Below are 26,568 nucleotides of genomic sequence, written 5' to 3'. Positions count from 1 at the left end.
AGCTTCTGCTCCATCATGGCACCTGACCTGTTCCCTCCCATTAAAATGAGTACATCTAAATCTTGGGTCTCTTTAGTTTCTGAAGGTGTTCAGAACCCTTCTCAGACTGGGGGACTTGAATCTCAAGGATCGTGGGTTAATTCTACTTCGTTTTTTTGGGAACACATGCCTTAAAACACAGTGAGGATTATCTAGGAGATGCTAACAAGGTGTAGGGCTTGAGCACATTTCATTTCTGGATGAGATGTCCAAGGCAAATATAGTGAATCTGTAGCGTTAGTCTTAACAGTGGTGACAGTTCTCCTCACAAATAAAATGAGAGGAAAATAAATGAGTCTTTTAAAATAATGAGTTCAGGAATGGCAGCGTTGGGCTTTATGAGTTGTATTTCATGGCAGCTTATTGCAGTAAATACATTACTGTTGTTTTTGAGCCATATGTAAAATCCCTGACTGTGACAGTATAGTCAATAGTATTTCACAACCAATGTATTTTCTACAGTAATATTATAAAACCTTTAGGCAAAAAATTTTATTCCTTTCCAATAATAGCATGGAACACACTTTTGAAGTTAATAAGATGTTGAGTAGTTTAATCTATGTGAAAATGGCAAGGAGAAATCTGTTTAATGTGATTCTCTTTGAATAGTTTGTTGTGCATTGACATGCTTGAGGTAAACTTGAAGCCACTCTGAAATGCCCGGAAATAAATGCTATCAAATTGCACCCCAAAACTTATTGCCAATCTCTGAAGAAATAGCATGATGTTAGTTCTCCTTATATTGCAAAGAAGTTCAGATTTTTCAAAACATTTCCTGTTGATTGAGAATTTTATCACTTTTGTTTGTAGACTGGCTTCTTATTCCATTGTCTTGTCAGGTAAAGTATGTCTTGTAAATTTTCTCATATGTAAATCTTTCCATAGCTGTCTAAATCTCCCCACTGTATTTTCCACTGAATGCATCCAATGAAGTGAGCTGTAGCTCACGAAAGCTTATGCTCAGATAAATTTGTTAGTCTCTAAGGTGCCAAAAGTCCTCCTTTTCTTTTTGCGGATACAGACTAACACGGCTGCTACTCTAAAACCTAAAGAAAGTGAAATATCTTTCAGATATCTGAGGGCAGCATTGTGTTTGTGTGTGTGTGTGTGTGTACACAAAACAAGAGATTGTAACTGAGGCACGTGAAATAACCATAATGTCTGGGCCTCCTAAACCAGCATCATGTGCCTCTTATTCTGCAAAACTGTGTATTATGTGCATCCCTTTCCTTTTCCTTCCCAGAAATCCTATCAGCTTTGTAATGAATCAGTTTGTACAACTGGGCTTCTAGTTCTGATTATGCCACTCTGTGCTTTATTTCAATTCACTTTGATGTAATCAGATGCTACATAAATTGCTTCCATATTGCTTCTCCTTCTCAGCTTCAATTCTTGACCTTCTGTATTTAAATAAATAACTGTCTATACACACTCTGGCTATTCACACCCTTTGCGGGGTCCTAAGAATTCCTAAGGAAGATCTGAAAAGAGTAATAAAAATGATGGGGGGCTGGGAAGGTTGAGAGCTCAATATGTGAAGTTTGGCTAGATAATTACGGTAATGATATAGGTACAGTTTGATATTTGAAGGGTATCAACACAAAGGAGGGAGAGGAATTGGGCTAGCTTGTGAACCTCTTTCTCATATTTCTGAGCACTTAGTTCCAGTGAGACTATGTGTAGTAGTAACTACTCATCAATATAAGTAAGAGCTGGTTCACAGTCTGGTTCATTGAAAGGTACCTGGTGGTTCAACTAGGAACAATAAACTGAAATAAGGGGAAACTTCAGGTTCCTGACTGTGAGATTTATTAGGGTGTAGACTAGAACTCCACAGGGAAGAGGTGGAAACCTCATCAACTGGGACTTCTAAAAAGACTGGACAGAAAGTTTAAGACAAGTGTACTCTACAAGGACAATTGTGCATTGGCAGAGATCATCCAAACTTCTACTTCTTTCCAAATTTCTCCCCCATGCACTTTATTAGCCATTTGTCCTCAGCAATCCAAGTCTGAGAGCTGAGAGGAGGCACTGCCAAAAGCCTTCCCTGTGAAGTTCATCTGCTCTACCTCTTGATTAGCCAGGGGGCTAATCAAACATGAGGAAGGCATTTCCTGCACCCATGCCTGAACATGTGCCTCTCCAGCACTTCTGGCTTCTGCCTGCTCAGAGACAGACTATGACTATACCTGGCCTTAAAGCACACTGCTAAGGCCTGCTGATTGCCTTTTAACAGCAATCAAATATTTTAAATTTCTGATAACTGTGGTGAGCATTGAGAAAGCACAATTGTTTTCTTGTATTGGGATAGGAATCGACACATGCTGTAACCCTAACACTGGAGTAATGTAGCAGGCAAATCCCAAGTGACATCACAGCATCTGGAAAAATAACTCGCTGCTCTCTTTGCATCTTCCCTTCCTTTTCTTTAGGGGTGTCTCTGGTGGTACAAAAGCATCACCTTCAAGGTGGGAGATGCTCGGTTGTTCTGGTAATCATATGTTGAAAAGATCTGCTCTTTACTTTAATCACATATAGCACACACCCCCCACCACCAATATATGCATAATATAGAGCTATAAATAATGTGTTCACTGTATTTGTGGGTTTGCAAAGATGGCATTCTCTGCTTCTTTTTAGCTTTATACCTTAGCCTTTTAAAGGAGAGAGAGAAATCCTGTGGGAACTGCTAGTATGCCTTTACAGAGAAGTAAATGTTTGAAATGAATTCCCTGTCCTTCAGAAAGTGACCCAGGTGACACACCAAAATGCAATTAGTACACTTGGGAGATCCTGGATACCCATTGGCTGATGTAAGGTGATACTGAATTTACAGAATAATGTCTTTGTGAGATCTTCCTTCCTTTCCCCTAGTCATCTTCGAACTGAGGTGTCAGGTCAGGTTCATCTTTATTATTAATGATCCCAAAATATATTGGTTGCTTTCTGCAGCTTTGTTTTTTCCAACAATTTCATCCTTGTGACAAGGAAATCACTAACTTCTGCTTTGATTATATATCCATCAATATAATTTTTTCATTGTATAGCCGTTGTCCTTTTGCAGAGTTTGTATTGTGACATTTTGACATCTCCTGTGACTCAGTTAATTGTATGTTGGCACTAGTCAGCTTCCTTCTCCATAGATATACAGCACTATTCACAACCTCAGTACAAAGGAAGCCATTATGAGAAAGTTGCATCCTAAACTGAATCAAACTAAGTAGGGTGAGTTTATTCTTTCATTAATTTGTTTTAATGAAATAGAATGATAATAAGAAAAGAAATCAGCCTGAATGTCAAGTAAAACTTCACAGTTGTGAGATCTGTAAGGCCGTGGAATAGTCTCCCAAAAGAGGTGGTGGAAGACATTATTTTAGACATTTAAAGCTAGACTGACCAGAGAACTAGCAAATAAACTTGCATTGGTTGGAGGAGATGCTCTGTTTTAATATATATTTTCTACTTTAAATAGCTGATTCTGTGAATGAACTCTGCTTTTATTTACCTACTTTTATTTTAACTCGGTGGAGAGCTAGGAGTATTAATAATTTGGGGTTCTGATAGGTTAGTCTAAGTGTATATGTTTCAGAGTAGCAGCCGTGTTAGTCTGTATTCGCAAAAAGAAAAGGTGTAATAGTGGCACCTTAGAGACTAACCAATTTATTTGAGCGTAAGCTTTCGTGAGGTACAGCTCGGGATGCATCCGATGAAGTGAGCTGTAGCTCACGAAAGCTTATGCTCAAATAAATTGGTTAGTCTCTAAGGTGCCACTAGTACACCTTTCCTCTTTCTAAGTGTATATGTAATTTTGTTGGAGTCAGATAGAATATAAAAAAAATCAGTGAATAACTAAGAGCCCGATTCTTTCATATTCACTCATGTTGAGCAGTATCTCACTCCATGATCAGCCACATTGAAATACGTAGGTTTTCAGAGATTCAAGTTAGCCACTCCACATTCCGCAATGGCACAAGACACCACTGGGCAATCTTAACTCTTCATTAGCTGCGTTTTTAAGTATTTAATAAATAGTAGCGCACAGGTATGACTTGCATTACATTACTGTAACTGCATGCCTATAAGCACTATATCAGTGTAACACATGTCATAAACTGTCACAGTATGTTATTTTTCCTCCTTATGACTCAGTCATATACATCTTTGAAAATAATTTTTAAAATATAAATATTTTGTATATGGCTCTTCCTGAGAAGAATGTGTGGCTGTTCACAGTTTTTAAAAGGAATGGGGATTTGGAAGGGGGCAGCATAGGCAGTAGCTTCGCGAGTGTAGGGAGACTGAGAATTTGTCTATATTAAATGTGCATTGGTCAAATTTTAAATTGGTATAAAAACTAATTTACTTGAACTGGTGCAAAACATAATGTGAATACTCTTAATCCTCTTTAAACGAGGTTGATATCAAATTTGCTTAAGCAGATTCTTTACTGAATTAAACTAAATCAATATTAAAATAATTTAAATAAGATTAAGATTGTCCATATTGTGTGTTCTGCTAGTTTAAGTAAATTGGTTTCAAATCACAACTAAGTTAAACCAGTGCAGCTTTGAATATAGCAAGGCTTTATCCTTTTTCTTGTTTGTGCCATACCATTTGTTTTGTGTCTCCCTCCAGCCCCTACACATGCATTTTACTGTGGTTTGAATTGGGCATAATGGTATAGAGCCCAGTGCCGTACCTTTGAAGTCAGTTAGAGTTGTGCTATTTGTCAGCAATCCCTCGAGGTTGACTATCTCTTTCGCAGATTTTATTTTTCATGGGTCCTTTGGTGACCGAGGAGTCCAATTCTTGAGCCACAGGATCATTGGCAGACATTGCAAGTGGTGTTGGAAGACAGGGTTGGGCCGTGATTGCTGTGTGACAGTTGTCCTTCCTTTCTTTTCTGGCATTTTTCTGCAATCTGGGCAAAGCGATTTTCCTCAAAAGTCTTCACCAGTTATCCCTATCCTGGGCTGCTGTCTCCCCGTGTGTGTGGGACTCGCCCAGCGCCAGAGGACTTCTATGGGTAGGGGTGAGGAAAAAGTTCTCCTGTGAAAGAAGCCTGCGCATGAGTAGTTTAGTGTGGGGGAGCTGATGCTCACCAGCAGCCACACAAATCTTGGTGGAAGAGGCACTGATATCCGGTGGCAAGGAGGTCCAAGAACTGGGGGTTTCTCCTCTGTTGCAGCCTTTGTCCACCTTCACAGCCATTGAGAGGTGATCCTGCTTCATCCACCCGTTCTGTTGTTGAGGTCTTATACTGGGTTGCGTTGTGCTGGGCTGCATGTTGTCTGGTGTCTCACCTTCAACCTTACCGCCATGGGTGACCCTACCAGGAGTACAGGACTCCAGACGGCATCACTCTAGGGTCTTAAGTATATGCAAGCTTCTCCACCACGTCAAGTTGGCAACCCAAGGAGAAGGTTGTGCTAGTGGGAACAGGATCAGGGTCTTACTGTATGATTGTGTTTCAAGCTGTACTGTTACATTGTATAAGAGCACTAGTATTTACTAATCAAGTCGCTAGATCTATCCAACCAGTAAAATGCCCATTGTTGCTTGTTGAGTTCTGCATTTGAATCAGATTTCTATGGAGATTAAAGAATGTTTTTCCTTTTGTGAATGTAAATGAATTTAAAATGGCCATGCAGTTCATTCTCATCATAGTCTTTGTGTGTGCCTTTAAGATTCAGCACCTGAGCCAATCACCTTTTGTAAAAGAACATGAACAGAAAAACCATCATGCAAAAGTCTGAAGCAGTCAAAGAAAAACTACCACACAGCTTTGGTTGTGGCAGTTTGATTAAAGAAAATGATATAGACTTGGATAAAGATAAAATGATATAGATAAAGAAATGATATAGACTTGGAAGTTAAATTGTGAACAATCAGCTTGAATCTGCCTTATTTGCATTAACTCACAGAACACACAGCTCATAAAGCATTTTTCTCATAGAGTTAGAAATGGATTTTTTCCATATTAAATATTTTTGTTGTACTAGTTAACTTCTGTACAGAAAGCACTGAGCATGAAGCTGAACAGGTAATATGCTGAATTGTATTGTTTGCTGCTTTAAAACCATCACTGGCAAGACACAAAGTGAATTTGTTACCATAATGGAATTGGTTTTCAGTCCTTTTAATGCATTTCTCTTTCAGCCGTACCTTGCTACTGTGGATGGCTTTGTCAGTGGACTCAGCTTTGTATCGTTGTCAGCGGCTGGCTGCCGAAGGTTCCGCCTGGACTCAATCGGAATCAACACCTCTGCTGTCTTCTGTCAGAAAGAGACTGAGATACAACTTGAACAAATGGAGGATTGTGTTTCCCAACAATAAGAGACTTCAAAAAGATTGGGAGAAGGTTTCTAGGTTTTATTCTGGAAATGGGATACAGACCACGAAATACACCTTGCTCTCCTTTTTGCCTCGAAACCTCTTTGAACAGTTTCACAGGTATACACTTGCCAAAACTAAGGAAATGATTGATCAGCTTTAAGATCTGTCCTATCATAAGTGATCTTTGATAAAAATGTGTAAAGTTTTTATAGGTTTTTGAATAATCCTATAAGAGAATTAAGATCTCTGATTTAGAATTACACAAAGGGCTCAAAACAGCATGCTGAAAGCAAATTATTCTCTTAGATTCTATAGGATTTTAGAGTAATTTTATAAAATTATGTTAATTTTTACATACGCACATTGATGTCATCAATATTAAGTTATATAGAACTTGTCCATAAAGGGTGATCAGAGCTGAGTTGCTTGTGTGGCTCAGTCTTTCCCATTAACTACTGGTTGTAGGACTAGTGACCTTGGCATGAAGAATCCTGCCAAAGGCAGCCAGTGGGAAATGCCATTCTGATCACAATAGATGAAATTTGCCCATCCATCTTGCACTTTGAAATAAACATTCTGTAATATGGTGCCAGGTTCTGTCATCCCATGGTTTGGCCTATCTTTTTGTTTACCTTATTCTGTAAATTCATAGAGGGCCTAGTCTCTTGCTTATAAATACATTTCTGAATATGAGTTTTAAATACTTTGTTGCTTTTTAAAGTTGGCAATCCTTGAATGACAAATGAATGCAAATATGGGAACCTGGATGTGAGGAACGTCATGAGGTAAACAGTTTTTAGGTTTCTGGATTTAAACAGTGGTATAATATACAAATTAAATGAAATTCTTTTTAATGTTATGAAAATATATCTCCTATAGAATCCTCATAAGGAATGGAGACATCACAATGTAGTCAGGAAATATTCTGTCCTTTACTGGGGAAGGAAGGGAGAAGGAGAATTGTGTGTGTGTGAGAGAGAGAGAGCTGTTTTGACCTACAAACAGTGATGTGAATCAGGAAAGGACACCTTTAATTTCTGGCTATTGCCATTTTTTTTGACCTTCTCAGGTTGGCTAATCTCTATTTCTTCTTCCTGGTCATCCTAAACTGGTTCCCACAAGTGGAAGTTTTCCATAGGGAGATAACGATGCTACCTTTGGGTGTGGTGCTGCTAGTAATCATGGTTAAGGATGGCACTGAAGACTGCAGGAGATACAGATTTGATAAGGCGATAAACTCCTCTAAAACCAAAGCATATGATGAGTAAGTGGAATGAAACAATGACTGTTTGTTTTTACATTACATTACATTAGTTTTTACTTTACATTACATATATGTACAATTTAACCACATTATTTTGCAATATTTTTCCCATTTGATCACAATAAGTGAAATTAATAAATTTGGAAAGGTTTTTATATAGGGACTCGTTCCTAATTATATTAATGGGAAAAAGCTAGGGAAATTATTTTAGCCCAGACTGATGTCAATAACCTATAGCATTTTTCTCTTAAAGTTTTCCAACCACTTTACCAATACCAAATAATTAAGGCTCAACACTCCTTCTCAGTAGGTAAAGGATCTTTAGGGATGGTGAGGATCCTTCACCCACCATTGAAGTGCAGCCAATTCTGGAACAGAACATTGCAGCTGCTTAACAGCATGGCATAACACTGCTCATTGGCAACAGGAAGGGAAGAATATTTTATCCAACTGAAACCAGAGTGGGAAATTTCATAGGTTGATTGCAATGTGACCAGGACATAACACTTCGTCTCTGCCATCAGATCTCCAATAACCAAAGGTGGCCAGTCCCTCCAAATTTCATGTGAATGACCACACCTCCAGAAGTATGATACCCTTTACATTTGTTCTGGGGCATTTGCCAGTACTGATTCAGAGGGAAGAGAATGGCTTCTACTACCTTCTTAATTACCAGCAATACTACTTACAGCATCAGAAGTCTCTTGTCTAAGTGCCCTGACTAGACCCTTCTTAGCTTGCCACAACTGATGGGACTACATGACAAGGTGGTAAACTTGCATTAAAAGAGGTTGATTACACTGTGTGATCCTTTGGTCAAGAGGTTTTTTTTTCCTCTCTTAAACTTGGTTCTGTAGAGACAAAAGCAAATGGCAGATTGGGATAGTTTTAGGAGATGAAGTCCTGGCACTTTTTAAGTCAATTGCAGCCTTCCATTGACTTCAGTGAGATCAGGGCTTCCCCTTTGAACTAACATACTGGCAATAGTTTTAGCTTCTAACAACTTTAAAAAGAGTGTTTTAGAAAAGCCTCAAGAAGAGGACTGGGCATGACTTCAAAATTATCCACCCACTATAATAATATGCAGAAAGAAGATTTGCCTGGCACAAGCTTCAGGAAGTATAGTAATACAAACAACAGCACATTTCAGCAGTGCTTTTGTCATCAGTGACTTGCAACGGGGGAGACTTTAGGACCCAGAGTCATCCTGTCTGACAGTGACAGAACTGGTTTCTAGGAGGAAACTACCTATTCCTGTGACGTCTGTATTCCAACAGGTGTAGCTTTCCATCAAGAGAAAGACAGCAGTCGTTTCAGGGAAACTCAAACCTCATTCCACTGCTTTTGCATTCTTCTGGATTATTTAAACCACTGTACCTTATCTTTATTATTACTTGAAACAACATTTTTAAAGGGGAGGTAAGATGTCCAGGAAATATGCTCTAGGCTGCTGTTCTATGAAGATCATAAGGGAAAAACTTTTTTTCAAGAAAGCTTGCTGCCAACATGCTGCTTCAGATTCTGGGACACAAAACGAGGAGTCAGAGAAGAGAGGAAAAGGAAAGAAAAGAAAGAAGCAAAAAGAAAATAAATGGGTGGTCGTATCCAACTTGCCCTTTGCAAGCTGCAAGTGGAAAGAGAACCCAAACAGACATTACGACTGTAATAAAATCAAGACCACCAAATACACTTGCCTATCCTTCATCCCAAAGAATATCTTTGAACAGTTTCACCGCTTTGCCAACTTATATTTTGTGGCCATTGCAGCATTGAACTTTGTGCCAGTGGTAAATGCTTTTCAACCAGCAGTTTCTGTGATCCCAATTTGTGTTATAATGGCTATTACAGCAGTTAAAGATGCCTGGGAGGACTTTCGGAGATACCAGTTGGACAAAGAGATCAATAATATGGTCTGCCTCGTTTACAGCAGGTAAATAAATCGTACACTTTTTTTCAATGTAAACCAAAAATTGCTTCAATATTTTTCAGAAGCATCTTAAAAAATGAAGGAGTCTCTGGGGGAAAAAAATAACTACTGGGGAACAAGGTCTTCCACAGAGGAAACCAATGAATTTGTGTATTTGATAGCTAAAATAAAGGGGTCCCACAAAACAAATTTTACATCTAATGCCTTGTAAGGGGAAATTAAGATGATCATCCTACTAGATTGACTAAGAAAACACTAATTTCTGAAGTTCATAAAAATGTGTGACCTTATCTAAAAAGTTTCTCTCTCCCACCACCAAAATTGTCCATGATCCCAGTTTCCCGTATTGCCTGCAGAATTGCTGCTTTCTGTTTTCCTTCAAACTGTAGCAGTGATAGTATTTTCACTCTTAAGAAAATGACACATTGTAACAGAGGTAATGAAAAAATATTGACATCTTTATAGGTAAGACAATGATAAAAGGTGTTTTTTGTTTTGTTTAATTTTACATTTGCTCAGACAAAGACAACCGAGAGAGAGAAATAACAAATACGCTAGGCATTAGCTGACTGAGTCTGTGCAGGAAATCTTAATTATCTCTCTTTTGCATAAAAGAAGCATGATAAATTGCTTCTGAAAACCATTTACCAGAGATGGCTAATTCTAAGTGCTAAATGGGGAAAGCACAGAAGTTGTTTTCTGCTCTTTACTCTTCCTCTTGTGCCATTTTGTATTGCTCTATGTTCTTTCTGAACCTAGAAACCTTAGTACAGCAATGAACCGTCTGTGTTCCTTGAAAATTCTGTGCCTGTGGTTTTCCCAAAGATCCAGTATATGTTTTTAACTTTTTTTTTGTGTATGAAAAATGTCTGTCAACTTACAGATAGACCTGTGAATGCTTTGCGGACGTGAACATCATGCCTCTGGCTCACTTTTTCTCCAGCCATGGGATAGGTAGTCAGTCAAGCATTAAAAATAGTCATTGGGCTATCCCAATATGTTGTGTTGTTTTGGTTTGCAGTGATGTCAGAGGGCTCTGAAAAGAGCCCTTTCCAGTTGTCTTTCAACAGATATTTGTGGCCTTAAAGGAGGTGTAAAGCCAGAGGGAGTGGGGTGTCTTCAGGACAATAGAGGTTCCCTTCTCCTGGAAAAAATGGTAGATAATACAACTACCATCAGACTTGTTATGTGCTGTAATTAATATGAATAACTTTAATTTTTTGGGAAGCTGACATTTCTTGTTCTTCTTGTTAGCTGCACTTTCACGGAGGAGCTTGGTGTCTCCTAGTTTTCTTTTCTTCCCTGTGACTCATCTGTCATACGTTATTTTGTACCATGGGTGAAACTCTTTTTCTAGACACTGGAAGCCTTGTAAAACTGAATTATAATCTTGTTGCAATAAAGCATTGTCTTTTAATACAGTAACTGATCTCCCATCTAAAGGTGAAGGGTTAATCAGATTTACAGTATTACCTTAGGAGAAATTGAATTGGAGACTGTGTTATCTCTGTTGTTTCAGACTTCAACATAATGAATTCTGGTTCCCAGTTTTAATGGAACTATAAGGGCAGAATTCTGTTTTTTTCATCTCTGATAGAAAGATGCTTTTCCTAAAACTTGCTCGGAGATTGGTGGGGGAATCTCCCATCTTGCCTTTACCCAGATCACGGGGGCGGCTAGTGAATTTAAATAGAGCATCTTGTAACATGGCCCTTTTCGTTTTGCCTTTTTTAACTGAGATAAACTGACATGTCAAGTCAGGACTGGTAAGAGATAACCTTTCCTAGTAGCATATTTAAATAAGACTCAGCTGTGAACAGGAGAGAGGGCAGTAGTCATTGAAGAGTGTTTTAGGCTCTGTTGGCTGGCTTATGGGCTTAGTAATTGGTTATGGAGGCTTACCACCTATAGGCTGCAGGTTCACAAAATCACAGTAATTGTTGTTTATAAACTGTATCACCAGATAAATTAAAAAGTTAATAATCTAATTGCAGATTGAACAGACCTATCTGTAGTCACCTCCATTTCCTGTGCCAGTACAGGATTCTCCCTACATATACATTTTCTGCCTAGTTCTAAATTTCATTATCAGGAAGTCATCTGTGATACTCAGCTTATATTTTCTCTGTGTTAATTGCATTCAGTTTCTTCTAGCTGTACTCCTTTGTATAAGCCTGATTAATTCATTTCTTTATCCTTAGTATTTAATTATATCCTTTAAATATTTGTGATCAAAGTCCCTTCCCCACACTCCCAGCTATTTCCTGGCAAAGATATGCTGCATTCACTCATTTCATCTTTTCTATAGGTCAGTTCTTCCAGCCCCTCACCATTTTAGTTGCTCTTCCCTGAACTCCCTCCAGTTTGTCATCATCTTTCTGAGATAGGGGCCTAGAACTGAATGTGGCATTCCAAACTAATAATGGTATGGTTCAATCCTCTTCCACCCCCTCAATCTCCAACCCTCCTCCGCCTCCCCCTCTCTCCCCCCCCCACACACACACACAAAAGAGGCAGGAGGAGATGAGCAATTAATTTCAAATAGCAAAAGTCCTAGGCAAAAGGTGGTGGTATCCTTTCACCCAGTAAGAGCAATGATCTATAATAATCCAGGAAAGCATAGTTATACACTCTGCATAGAGTACATATGAGCCTGCTGTGTACACAAAGAGACTAAAACTGGAGTGCCGTTGTGTCACTTTCAATCCCTAGGGATTTCTGTCTAGGTTCCACAAGCTGTTTCTCTGCTGATTCACTGAATGACTGCATTATGACAAACACAGGGTAGCTGTCTATGTGACTCTCAAATTTACTTAGCATCAGCTTTAAAAACAAGTTTCAAAATTTCTACATCTGCACTAAACATTGGACATACAACCATGATAGTAAACCCTGAAGTGCTGTAGAGCTCATTTCTTCATCAAGTCAAGTAACAGGACACTGCAGGCTACTGGAAAACTTTGCTGTAATGTGAATTTTGCTATATTTGCTGCTTTGAAGGAAAATCAGTATTTCGTTTGCTTTAAACGTTACATTGTAGGGGACAAATCCTGGAGTCCTGATGTGGTTTTTACTCAGTCCTTACTCAGGCAAAATTCTCACTGACTTTTCCTTTTCCACATATTGGTGACTATTCTTGCATTGTTGGCCATAGCAAGAGCAATACCAGACAGCTGGCTTTCTACACTCCAGTGAGGCCTTCTTGTTGTGGCATATATGCAGATTGCCCACATGCAGGATCTCCTACCCTCTCATCCCAGTCAACACATGAGCATGCCACACTGATGATGGGTTTTGCCTAGTATCGTGCTCATAAGGCATGTGGACATGAAATATAATTTAGGCATGAATCATCTTAAAATTTGAAGTTTATAAAATAAAAGCATATACATCCATTTGAAATTTTACATTAACTGCAGAAAGATAATTCTGACATCATATTTTAGTGCTCATCTCATGAAGATGCCCCATTGCAACTTAGTGTCATCAAATATTGGTGCCATGTCAGAACATCACTCCATGATTATCTCATGAATCTGTAATTCCATTTGATGTAATATCTACTTTCTCCTCCCTCTTTGTATCCTTTTTTCCCAGATACTGAGGGCATCAGGGAGGGATACTAACAAATCCTGTCTGTTTGCTTAGAACTAACCTCTTTGCCTGATGTGCCAGTATGGTGAGCACTCCTGTGATTGGTGCTCCGCTCATATGCCCGAGAAGCACAAAAGAAATCCATAATTCTACAAGAGCTGCACACTGCTCTAAAATCTCAGATTGAGTATTACTGATCTAGCATCTTGCATACTGAAAGGGTATACCAAAAACAAAGAGATACTAGTTAGCTAATATAGGTCCATTCTACTATTCTTTAAAAACTGTCTAGGTGAAACTTAGATTCTCTTGGAATTTTCAGACCTGTATGGTGTGGGTGGATGCATACAACGTGCCCCTGTTATGCAAGCTACATGCACTTTGGGGGCTTCTAGCAAGTTGTGAAGGTGGCTCTAGAATCATAATAAATGAGGTCTGTGTTGTATGCTGCCAAGCAACTTATTGAAACAAATGGTATCAAAGTTGTGAAGGAAAAATTAAAAATTGAATTCATACCGTGGAGAGCCTGTTGACTATGTGGTAAAGGAATGTCTAATCTGCTCAGCTGACTAAACTTAAAAGAACTTCAGATTATCAACATTTACTTTGGTTAGGCCCAAGCTACAGCATTGCAAATCAAGGAGCAGTGAGTTAGCAATTCTCGTTGCCAGTCAATGCACATACTGTAATCATGATCCTTGGTTTCTTTAAATTAACACCTGCCATAACATTATTAATGCCATCACCTGTTTGTGCACGGCTTTAATAACATCATCTTCAAGGTCTACCGCATTATTGTATCTATCAGATTTTTTGCTTCACCAAAAAAAACCCCATGTGTGGTACTTTAGCAGACTGCAACACCAAACTAATGACTAAAGGCAAAGGGCAAATGGGAGTCTGTTTCTGGTTTAATGAACAGCAGAATCCCTGACATCATGGCAAGGAATGCCACAGAGAAGGTGCTCAGTGACTGAAACAATGGGTGAACAGCTTATTGAGACGCTACTAGGAGACAAGCAGCAGGCCACAGTCCAGTGCCCTCAGAATTGTGCTTGGGGGTGTCAAGAGGTGACAGAGGTGGTTTGGACTGAGCTTCCCAAAGGCTTTTCAGGTCAATAGGAGCAACTGGAAGCAAATGCAGAATCTGATTAGCAATCATTAAGTAGCTGAGCTTTAAGTGATGTTGTGCTCACTCCATCTGCTGTCAGACAGTATCCTAGCAGCAGCATTCTGCTCTCGGTGCTAATACAAAAAAACCTGGTACCAAAAACATTGAGGTGTGAAATCAGAAAACTGTCAAATGAAAGCACCGTTAAGAAAATGAACCTCAAAGTTACTGGACAGTGAAGTTTGAACAGCAGTCAAAATGCTTTTTGCAAAATAAATAAATCCATTTAAGTTGATCTGGCTCATTGTTTTCAAAATGGATTCTGACCAAATCAGGTAAATCAAAAAATATATGTATATGATGATAAAGTATTCCTGACTAGTACCTGTTTTAAGTCAGTACAGACTTGGTATTTTTAGTCCATAAGTTAAGAATATAGGCACCTTTTAGCATTGAGAGAATAGTGCTCATGGTAGGAAGCAATAGATTATTTTATCAAGTAGAATGTAGGGTCCTTTTGTGGCATTAAGAACATTCACTCCCCAGACAGTAGGATTATTTTAACTGCATACTTTGTTAGCTTCTAGAAAATTGCATGTCATTGCAATATCAAGGGTGTTCATTGTTATCTTGCTAGCTTATCATTCAAGGCCAATCCTAAGAGTTTCCAATTACAAGGAACATACATCTCTCTTTGCAAAATAGGACTTATCTGGCTGCACAAACTGCAAATTGTTAGGGGGCTTATTCCTTCACCCACTTACTTCCCTGGTCCTTCTCGCATGAACAGAGAGCAACAATACCCGAAGTCCAAAGGTGCAAACAATTTGATGTTTATTGGGGTGAACTTCCAGCAAGCATGATTCCAGTTTCCTTCCTTAGTATCCTCCTTCCCAGCTCTGACACCACAGAGCCTTACACCTGTGTCCCTGTTCCCATTCCTACCCTTAGCCAAACATGATTCCAACTTCCTTACTCCCATTCCCTGTTCCCATTTCCCCCTTTAGCAAAACATGATTCCAACTTCCTTACTCCCATTCCCTGTTCCCATTTCCCCCTTTAGCAAAACATGATTCCAATTTTCTTACCCCCATTCCCTGTTCCCATCTCACATGCCCACCCCCACCCACACCCCGCCCAATCACTTCCTCATTGACTACAGATTATATAGTAAAACTTGAGTTCTGCCTAGCTATACCTTAACCAATCATTTTCCTGAAATTTAACTAACCAATCCTAACATATTGTAACATATTATATTCCACCAATTAGTGTTCCAATTATATCCCACCACCTTAATTAGTTTACACCCAGCAAAATTAATTATACAGCAGACAGGAACAATCACAGAACCAGACAGAGATTATACAGACAAACAACAGCAAAGTGGGAACTATAATGACAAAACAATACAGAAGTGAGGATTTCACATCCCAGCTATTGATAAGTGAGTTCTTGCCAGACAGGATGCTATCAAACTAAATTTCCTTTTACATTTTCTAGGCACTTCCCTTTCTCTGGAGGTGATAGGAATACAATCCTGTCCTGATAGTGCCTAACAGCCCAATAGCACCTTATTTCAATGTGACTAGTTTGGAATGTGAGGATGTGACCGTTCACTTCCCAGCTTATGGCTGCCTCTGCTGCTTAGCCAAAGGCCTGAGCCTAAGCACAGGGCCACAAACTGTCATAGTAAGAGAAGGCCCTTACACTGGCAGACAGTGGTTTTGATTCTTTCTTTTATACCTCTATCACTAGCCAAGTGATAAGAATACACCTAAATTCTTAGAGTATAGGCCTTTACAGACAGGCCTGAATATCTATATCCTAACACAAATGATGTACAGAACTTTCACCTCTAGGTCACAGGTATGAATCCAGTCTAAGAATGTAGTGACTGAAAGATTGGTACAGAATTCGCCTCTGGGAAACAAGTAGGTCTCTTCTTTCCAAGCAGACGTGTCAGCCTCACAAAAATCACTTATATGCAACTCTAACAGAGACCCTGGTGACAATGTTGTGAGAGTAGCCAATGAATGAAGCAGCATGGAGATCTAGCTACTTTCTTGCTGGACTGTTCTTTTGTTGAATTTTTTTTCTAGCCTCTCTGTTTGCAAAGATAACCTACCAAGAATAAACAACTGCAGTAATTCTGTTTACTGACTATATAGCATTGACGAATGTAGACTTGATTACAATTTCAATCAGAAGCTACAGATGATGCTTCTTGATATAGTTTTAAAATTTGGAATGTTATCAAATGTATATGTGATAAATGAAAATGTCTGCTTTGGTCCAGATGTGGCACAGTAAATGTTTAAAAAGGTGTACCGTTCAGCATTTTGCTGGAGGTCTGGAAAAAGGCTTTTTAAAAGGCTGCAAAAGATTCTGCAGGGGAGGAACAAAGGAGTCAAGGGTGATGCAGTCACAGGAGAAAAAAAGCAGCTGACTTTGGGAAGCAAAATACACATGGTTTGGAAGTTGGGAATGATGAATAGTTGAGGACTCTTCCTTTCAGGGAATTGACTAGATGACTATTTCAGAAGGAGTCACAGAAAAATCCTCTTGTTTGTGCCCATGGCTGACTGGCTGGCCTTTTAAGGCAAGCCAGGCTCAGCCTTGCCTGTGACCAGACAGCTATCCCACAGCTGAATGTGATGGAGTCTTAATTATGACTGTCTCCAGTTGCAGGGGATCAGGGAGAAGAGTACTTAAACACGGCTGTGAACTCATGCTAAGGAAGAGACCCAGGAGAGTGGAGCAAGAGAAGTTACCTTGTCAGGGAATGACCTGGGGAAGTCAGGTTGGAGGAGACGCACAGAAAGCAGGTCAGGTTAGTGTAGAAAGGACTCTGAAACAGGGCCCGTCAGGAACAGGGAGATCTCTAATGGAATTGGCCAGAGTCCCCAGGGAATGGAGGCAGTGAGGGAAACTTCTGATTGGAAGAAGCACAGAGAAAAAGCTCTGCAGGGCTCAGGAATAGGGGCAAAAGCAGAGAACTTCTGAGTAGCCCAAGAGAAGCATAAGAATTACTAGTGTGGTTATTAACTTAAAAGTTGGACCTTTGTTACCCTGAAAGGGGACTGAACGTAAATTTGACCTGCCAGCGGGCGGAGGTGATCAAGAGGGGGCAACGTCCTATTGAGGGGCACAGGGGCACCCTCAAGGTAAGGGCTTGCTATTACAGTGCTCCAGTGTGGCTAGCTTGATTTGTCTCCACTTGGACAGATTAATGTAATTTTTTCTTCATACCCATTTGCGCCCCTTCATCTTCCTCCCTATCCCAGTCTTGGTTTGGAAATCCCAGTCTTGTTTGAATCCAAGAAATAAACTGAGAGAACATTGTTGACCCAATGTAAATAACTTATTCATGTCCCCATATCCAACAATTTTCAGCCACTCTATTTTTTTATGAGCCTTTCTTCTCAGATACGGATTGACCTTTGATCCATGCCCATGGATGCGTCAGTGGAAAAGAGGTCAGAGCAGCAGACAGTAACCGTGGCCCAGGGCACAATGGATTGCTGTTGGCTGACTGTTGGGTGGGCCTTTGGGACAACTTGGGAGGAAGAGAAAAGCATGAGAGATGCAGGCCCATCAGCGGGAGGTGGGAGCAAGAATGACTCTGTTGAAAACCCCTAATTTTGAAAAATCCAGGCCTGGTGGTTGTTCTTTTTGTTCAACTTTTTTTGCCTACAGACTCCTGTTCTTCCTGTACCCCACCCCCTCAACTCTCTCTCTGAGCAGAGACTCCACACTGACATCTCTCATCTTTTCTTATTTATTTAATCAGGTGCTGCTTTTCCTGATTCCAATGTCCTGACACCACTTTCTGGAAGCAATAGCTCAGGTTTTAAGTTCCCCACCTATCAGAAATCACCTCATGTTGTTTTTAAAATTGCATAATTGTTCGCTTTGTATTTGTTCATTGCCAGAACTGCCTAGATTTGCAAAGACACTGTTTATTTAGCAATGGGAGCTTCAGATTGTGCTGTGCACTTAAATCCATGAATAGCAAATGGACATTGCTCCCTGTCTACGTGAATCACTAAGAGGAAACTGCTTCATTTGAAAGGTCTTATATGGTTTCAAAGCTGATAGCTGGGGTGGTGGTGGCAGTTGTGGTGGGAGGGGTTGCTTGTAAAGAGCTCCTTCCTTCCTTGTATCCAGAGAGAAGGCACTACAAAGTGTTAAAACATACCTGATGCTTTGTACTGAAGAAACTTGTTAATTTCACTGTAACAACTGTATAACAGGTAGTGCTGTAAAATGTTTTTTTGGGAAACATAGTCTTTTGATACAAAGCAAATACATTCATTTAATAGATCTAATTCTCTAGGGAAGAGAGGAAGAGTCTAGTGGTGAGAAAACAGACCTGGAAGCCAGGAACTCCTGAATTCTAATCCCAGCTCTGAAAATGACTCTCCTTGGGGCCTTGAGCAGATCACTTGGCATTCCTGCAGTTTATAGTTTCCTCTCTGAAAATGAGTTAAATAATACTCTGTGTTGTAAAATTAAAGTTTCTAAAGCTCCTTGAAGATGAAAGGCATTATGCATTGTAAATGCTTTAATCAGGCTCTAATCCCCAGCTGTTTCTGACAGTTTACTCTCTCAACAATTTTATTATTCAGACAACTTTCCTGTAATTTTGTGAAATTCATAAACAAGTTCATTCTTTCAATAGGCTATTTTTAATTACCTGGGCTCTTTGGTCCCTTCTGGATGTCAGGTAATTGGGCTGGGCTTTTCTAAAGATCTTTGTGAGCAAGATTAATGGAAAGAAAGAGTTTGGTAGATATTGGAATTAAACAAGAGGTGGAGAGAGAGAACAACAGGTCTGCATTGCAGCAGTCTCTAGCTCTGTGCCCAGGTATGTCTCGCAAAGGTTATGACACGTCATCTGCTTACTGTTGGTTGCCTCTGTCCTTTTGTTTTTATGATCTGTACAAACAGATTCTAAAGTTGTACCAGGAAGGTGTTAGATGCTGTTAGTGTTAAAGGTCACTCAGCATTTGTGTCCTGTTAATACGTGTCCCCACTTTTGTGAAGCATTTAATGCTCAGCTGCTTAAATATTTTTAAGCAGCAATTTGTCAGAGTTGCTGGGATGGAACCTTTTTTTTTTTTAATATATAAATAACATTGAACATCAGCTTAACTTAAAATAGAATTGACTTTTTAGGGTTTGGCTTTCAGCTCATTGTTGCAGAGCTCTGTAAGCAAGGAAATATTTCTTAGCAACCAGCTTCACAGGTGGGAGAGATTTCTGAGAACAGCTGTGCTAACAGAATTAACAAATAGGGCCAGATTCTGTCAGGCCCCTATGTGGATGTGCATAGGGGTGCAGAGGATGAGAGTGTAAGAACTTGCTCCCTGTGCATGATCTAGCCACAGTTGCAGGTCTCTGGCTTGCATACGCTCAAGGACTGTTCCCTGGCTAGTGCTGCTAGTTCCATTACCCACCCCAAATGAAGTGGGGGGAAATGTGTACTCATAGCCCTATTCCCCCTCTACCCTAACTAGCCAGCTGTGAATGGGGCACATGCCACACCCTGCAAGGAAGGCAGTAGTGGGCATGATCCCCAGGTGCTCCTGGAAAGACAATGCCTCCAAGAGGTCTTGCTGGGGCAGTGCAGCTCTGTATACCTTCATTGCCGACTAATACCTTACAGACACAAGCCTTTAAGAAGTGAGTCAGCTGTTTATAAAGGCATTTTAAAGTCCTCCTGACTGCCATGATATTTTCCCCATGTGATCTCCAGGCCCTTGGCTTTACACTCAGGATACTGGCAGAGCACTGTCCATCTGTGGGTCCAGTGGATTGCTGAACTGGTATTGCACTAAATAACTTGTCCACAATCAACAACATGATGTTTCATAAATGCCCTTTACATCATCCCATTAAATCACCTCTGTTCACCAGTGTGCTATACCAGATAAAGCATAAGAACAGAAAACTACAGTGTTGGTGGCATGAGACTTGTTCAGGGTTCAAGTGCAAACTTATGCAGTAGCTATGCAGGATGGTGAGAGCTCTTCTTTGTCATCGGGCATCTGCAAAAATCTTGACTTATGGAACAGTTCTAGAGCCCTCCGATCAACTCATACTACTTTCAGTCAGAGCTCATTAAATGTGACTAGTATTTGGCTCTAGGTAATGATTAGGCAAATTTGAAATAGACTTTCCAACTCTGAAGAGATGGAGCCAGGGAAGAAATTAGTGATCACAACAGAGTTTGTCACAAGCAAGGGAAATCTGTACTGCCAAATACAAAATGGACCCCTTCACCTTGTAGTGAATGGGGAATCCCTGAGACAACTGCTGATCAGACTGTCCGTGCCTCAAAATCCTTAAAAAATAAATAGGAGTACTTGTGGCACCTTAGAGACTAAAACATTTATTAGAGCATAATTTCCTTAATTTAAGTATCCTCACACCTTCTTGTCAACTGTCTAAATGGGCCATCTTGATTATCACTACAAAAGTTTTTTTCTCCTGCTGGTAATAGCTCATCTTAACTAATTAGCCTTTCATAGTTTGTGTGGTAACTTCCAACTTACCTGTATATATGTGTGTGTGTGTGTGTGTGTGTGTGTGTGTATATATATATATATATATACACACACACACACCATCTCTTACTATATGTTCCATTCTATGCATCCAAGGAAATGGGCTGTAGCCCACGAAAGCTTATGCTCTACTAAATTTGTTCATCTCTAAGGTGCCACAAGTACTCCTGTTCTTTTTGCTGATACAGACTAACACGGCTGCTACTCTGAAAAATAAATGTTGCTCAAGAAAACAGCACTTCCTGCAGCACTGAAGTCAGCACAGCAGCTTCAGAAAGCAGTTTAAAACAGTACTGCTGCACAGGGAGAGAGGGGAGCAAAATAGGGCCCGAGCAGAGCACCCAATCCCTCTTCCCCCCCCAAAGATCCCTTGGATCCAGAACTAAGCAAAAGAGACAAACTGATAGACACAAGAGAACACTAGGACCTATGCTACATCCCTCATCCCCAAGCCGTGTGGCCTTTGGCTGACTCCCCCCTGCACTTTCTATCTCAATGACTACTTTCTGCCAGTGCTTTTCTGGATTCAGTTTGAGCAAGGACCCGTGGACACTGATGATGTCATTGGACTGATCCCTGCATTTTTCACTCTGAACATCCTCTCCTCTGTGCTGTTTGGCTTCTTGTAGCAAACCTTTCCCACCTCTTCTCTTCCTTTGTCTTTTCAGTTAACTAATCTCCCTCTCACACACCCCAACAAAGCCCCACTGAAAGGATTTTAAATAACAAAACAAAATTACAGAACTGACATGACATTTGCCACCATGGCATTGTTTACTTTGCTTATATGTTCTATCCCTTTCCCCCTCCTTTTGTCTGTCTTGTCTATTTGGAGTATAAGCTCATGGGAGCATGACAGATGTCTCTTCTTCTATATTTGTGCAATGCCTAGCACAGCGGGGCCCTGTTTTCAGCTGGCCTTGAGGCACGGGTGTAATAAGCACGATAAATAATCATAAAAATGCCCAAAACAACTACCACATCCTCTCTAATGTTTCCTTCCTATTCAAAGGGATTGAGAAGGTGGTGGGTGAATTAGAAGTTTTCTGAGAAGTTGCAAGTTTTTTTTTTCTTTGAGAGTAGAAAAAGAGCTTGACATCTATTCGTTGAGAAGGTTTTCTGGGCATGCAGGATGGCATGAAAGAAAGCACAAAGTCAGAAATGGGTGAAGGATACAAAAAACAGCAGTGTGTGTGGCGCATAGGAGTAGAAGGGGGAAAAAGAAGAAATGAGGGAAGATTTAAGCATTAACGATTTTTGCTATAAATACTTAGCAATATTTAAACGCATTTCACACCCAGTATATTCACTGAGAGGGGTTTGCAAAGATTCTTACAGGATAGGTTTTTAAGCAATAATGTGGAGTGGATGCAATGAGGAAATGATGCACAATTGTATTGCATTCAAAAATGTTACCAGAAAATGGTATGTGTTGGCATCAAGACGTTCCTGGGTAGCCATATGTTATGTTCTTCCTTTTTAGATACAAGTATTTAAACACCTAGTGGTAGATAATATATAAATTATCTGTCAGTACGTAAGCAGGTTTATTGGGCTGCAGAATTATTTATCTTCTGAGACAATAAATCTTCTTCTTCGTGAAAATCAGTAGTAATTATGTGTGTTGTAGGTGGAGCAAACTTTATATTGGTTCAACATCCGGGACATGGGTTTTTTTAATATGCCCTGAGATTTTGTGTCTGCTCAGAGCTATAAGTTAATACTTGTCGCTAGTCAGATGTAGGATTCACTACTAGCCCTAATAGCTTGAGGGATATTAGACATTATAATCACGTCTTTCTGATTGTTGTTGCATTTTTCCCCTCCCACTTGAATTCTGACCTAATTTTGAGTAGGTCAAGAGTATTAGAGCCAGTACTTTACCCTGTCTGAACTCTTGGCATTCAGATTTTTTCAGATTATGTAAAACATTTATTTCTAGCTCTTGGGGTTCGTGAGACATGCTGGCTGTTAAAATCATGGTTGAATTGAGGAGAGTGTTACAGAGAGTAAGCAACAGTTATGGGAATAGGCTGACTTTTAAAACTAGGGTGTCACAGAATCCAAGAAATATAGGGCTGGAAGGGAACTCGAGAGATCATCTAGTTAGAGGTAAGCCCTAGTAAACCTATAGAATAGAATCCTAGGAGTCCTGACTCCAAGTCTGGTGTAGACACCAGTTCTTCTCTTAATTAAAATGGAAGTTAAATTCTGGAAAAGCCTTGAGTGGAGTACTGGTGAGATATTTATGTAAAGATGAAAGGAACCTCAGAATGAAATATCTGGCATGGCTCCATGGCTTTTTTTTATAGCACTTTAAAAATGAATCAAGCTGCAGAAACTCTTAGGTTCATGCCTGGTAGGCTGTGTTTGTGGGTTCAAAGCCAGCGTTAGTGAGTAGCAAGCGGGGCAGTTGCCCAGGGCCACATGCCACAGGGGACTGTGCGCAGTGGGGCTCGGGCTTTGACTTCAGAAACGTTGCAGAAATCCAGTGAGTGATCAGGTAAGGGAGGCGGGGTGTGGACCCACTCCTTAGTTTCTGCCCTGGGCCCCAGCGAGTCTAACGCCTGCCCAGGGTGGCTTTTTCAAAGGCACTCACCATTGACCTAACCCTATTCCCACTGTAGTCAAATGTAAAAGTCCCTTTGATTTCAATAGGAGTAGAGTTAAGCCAACGCTGAGTGCTTTTGATCTCACCCTATAGGATGCTTAATCAAGTTACAGTGTCTGGAATGCTTCAGTCATGTGCTGCTTCATTATTAGTTTAGCATTGACCATTCAGAGCTGTTAATATACCTCTGGGCTAACTGGGGTGGTAAATGAAGCCCATATCCCAAGACAGGAGAGAACCCAGCAGAAAAGTGCACGACCATATTTTGTGTGTCAGGGTGCAGAGCTGGATAATCAGAAAGTGTGGAAGAGAATTCAGTGAGCACATCAGATCAGCTTCCATGACCATGTTGAAAAGAGAGTCACCTGCACAATTAAAAGATCTGTTCCAAACTTCCTAATGAGACATAAAAAGAAAAAGAGGACTTGAGGCACCTTAGAGACTAACAAATTTACGTGAGCATAAGCTTTTGTGAGCTACAGCTCACTTCATCGGATGCATTCAGTGGAAAAACATAGTTATTAATTAAGGGATAACGCTCCAGGTGGAGAAGTATACAGGGCAATAAATAGCCTTTCTGGTAATTAAACACCGAAGAGAAACTGGGGTGTTGAATCACCACTTAAATCATTTAGTAAGCATCTATTCTAGTATCTTTCCCTATTGTAGGTTCAGAAGTAAGATACTTCAACAAACCACATTACAAAAATAACCTCTCTCTTGTAAGGGTTTAAAAGAACTATGCTGCTGTTTCCAGCGCAGACTTTCAATTGACCATTTTTATGGCATGCTACAAGATTCTTTAGTTTGCATAAGTTTTCCCCACTAACACTAGCTGATGGACAACTGAGCATCATGGAGGAGGACAGGGGGGAAAAATCCCATTACTAAATGAAGAAATTATGCAGAGAAATGAATGTGACTTGTATTTATTGCCTGGATACGGAAATGATGAGTATTTCAGAAGTTTGAAACAGATAATCTAGGGGTCAAGGCTTTGATGAATAAACTGTTCAAACGAAGGGTTAAATAGGATATAATTGTTAAATGAAAATTGAGTGATGTGTTAGGATACACATGCTACTCCAGAGCAAGAAAATTGTATACACCTGGGGAGTCAGCAAAGAACACAAACTTGGTGGTAAGCTAGCAAAGCAGGAGGAGTGGAAATATAGCAAATATATCACAGCTGTGAAGAAGATTCCTCTATTGTGCAGAAAGATAACTACTTAATACATTTCTACAATGGAAGATTCTCTGGCTTTCCTGTTTTGACCAGTGCAAAGGTTGCAGGATCACTTAAATCATCTGGGAGCTGGGGACAATCCATGGATTCTGGTATCCAGGAGGCAGACATGAGGCTGGAGGACTGATTTGCAGCTGTGTAGTTGTGTGGGAGGATCCCTCTTTCCAGCCCACTGCTGAGGAGGGTCCAGTCCAAGCACTCCTTACTGGGGAGAGCTGACCTCTGGACCTAACCAATGAATTACGCTGATTTAAATGGCTTTGTCACTTCTCTTCAGTCAGACTATACCCCACACATGCTGTATATGAAACATGCCCTAGATTTCTTTATTTTAGTAGCAAACATAATAAGCAGAATTGTAGCTAATTCCTGCCCTGTGCGCTCTGGTTTTAGGAGAGGACTAAAAGTGTCCAGCATCAGAGCACACTAATAAAATGTTTGCATATGCCACAGATACTTTGCTCTGTGTCACAGCTAGGCCAAAATGCAGCAGCCAAATCAACCATCTTGTGCTTCCATTTATTTCCTGTAACACACGACTGGCCTGGAGATAGGTCTGGTAAAAGGGCCTGGAGACGGGCCTCAGGGAAAAATCCAATATAATAGAGAGTTTCACACATCCACAGGGAATCTGTGTGGAATAAGAACTAAAGCAGGCAGCTGAGTATCAGAGCCAGAGAGGCCTGAAGCAGCAGACAGTGTTCCAGTGACCCCAGATCTGCTCAAGCCCAAAGCTGCAGTCTGCACTCACTCTCAAAAAAGCTTGCCCTTCCTTGAACCATAGAGGGAAAGTCTGTTCCGTAGTTCTTATTTTGTTTATTATACTTTGAAACAAACCATATTCCTTTTCCTTAAGTCCCGAGGCTATAATTCTTTTCTGTTTTCACTCATTCAAAACCTGTAAATGTTCTTCACCTTAAGATTTTCATTGCCCTTTAAAAAACAAAAATCACAGAATGTGGTACCTCTCAGTTGTTTCATGTGTTGAAACTATGCATATGGGCTAAGCTTGAGAATTGTCGTAACCTTTCAATATTTATGAACCAGGGAGAGCTGAAATAACTGCAGCTGAGAAGTTCGTCTGACTTGTTCAAGTGTCTCTATTTTGGTGTTGGGAAACCCCAAGGAAGTAGCCTTCCAGTCTCAAGTAATGTAGCATTTTCTGTGGAATGTCTGAAACTCACAAAAGAAGTTCTATTCAGTGCATCTTTAAGGCTTCAGTCTTAAAATGAGATATTTTTAAAAGTGCCCACCATTGAGAGGCTTAAAGACCTAATATTGTTTAGTAAGAGACTAAACATGACATGGGGTGATGCTAGTGTCTTAGACAGTTATCACCATGGTATCATTTTACTTCGGTTAAAGAGCTTATTGCGTATGTTACACAACTTGCTTTCCAACAGAAAGTGCCGAAGTGATGCTATGAGACTACAGATCAGTGCTCTATGTTTTCCTATGCACCAAAGCTTAAATTATGGAATAACCCGGTTTTCTTTTCTTAAAGAACTAGTACTTATAGCCTTTTGCTCCTCATGTGGCTATTCAAATGTGGCACTTCTTTAACACAACAGGAAAGAAAGCGACTATGTTGAGAAGTGCTGGAAAGATGTGCGAGTGGGAGACTTTGTGCAGCTGCAATGTAACGAGATCATCCCAGCTGATATCCTGTTACTGTACTCCTCCGATCAGAATGGGATCTGTCACTTGGAGACTGCAAACCTCGATGGGGAAACCAATCTTAAACAAAGACAAGTTGTGAAAGGGTTCTCTAATCAGGTAGGCCTGTTGGAAATGTGACAATATTCAGGCTATTCTGCCTCTGTTTCCATGACAACTAGTGTCATGAAATGCAATATAAGCATGTTCTG

The 26,568-nt window shown here is 40.1% G+C and overlaps 1 protein-coding gene across 6 annotated transcripts in view; it reads left to right on the top strand.

The window, feature by feature from the left end:
* ATP10B (ATPase phospholipid transporting 10B (putative)) overlaps positions 1-26,568 on the top strand; it is a 255,622-nt gene that overhangs the window by 159,539 nt on the left and 69,515 nt on the right. For 3 of the 6 annotated variants that reach the window (XM_048861984.2, XM_075131360.1, XM_075131361.1), the window contains 3 exons: positions 6,199-6,492; positions 7,445-7,639; positions 26,272-26,476. In XM_048861984.2, the coding sequence (XP_048717941.2) occupies positions 6,218-6,492; positions 7,445-7,639; positions 26,272-26,476 (675 nt within the window). In that variant the 5' untranslated portion in view covers positions 6,199-6,217. Of the gene's footprint in view, positions 1-6,198; positions 6,493-7,096; positions 7,640-7,965; positions 9,570-26,271; positions 26,477-26,568 lie in introns of those variants that run through there. The other 3 variants (XM_075131363.1, XM_075131362.1, XM_048861983.2) reach the window with 3 other exon arrangements.

This window comes from Caretta caretta, chromosome 8 (genome assembly GCF_965140235.1).
Source record: "Caretta caretta isolate rCarCar2 chromosome 8, rCarCar1.hap1, whole genome shotgun sequence".
Lineage (NCBI taxonomy): Eukaryota > Metazoa > Chordata > Testudines > Cheloniidae > Caretta > Caretta caretta.
Note: the sequence above shows the minus strand (reverse complement) of the source record. Positions and strands in the feature narration are given on the sequence as shown.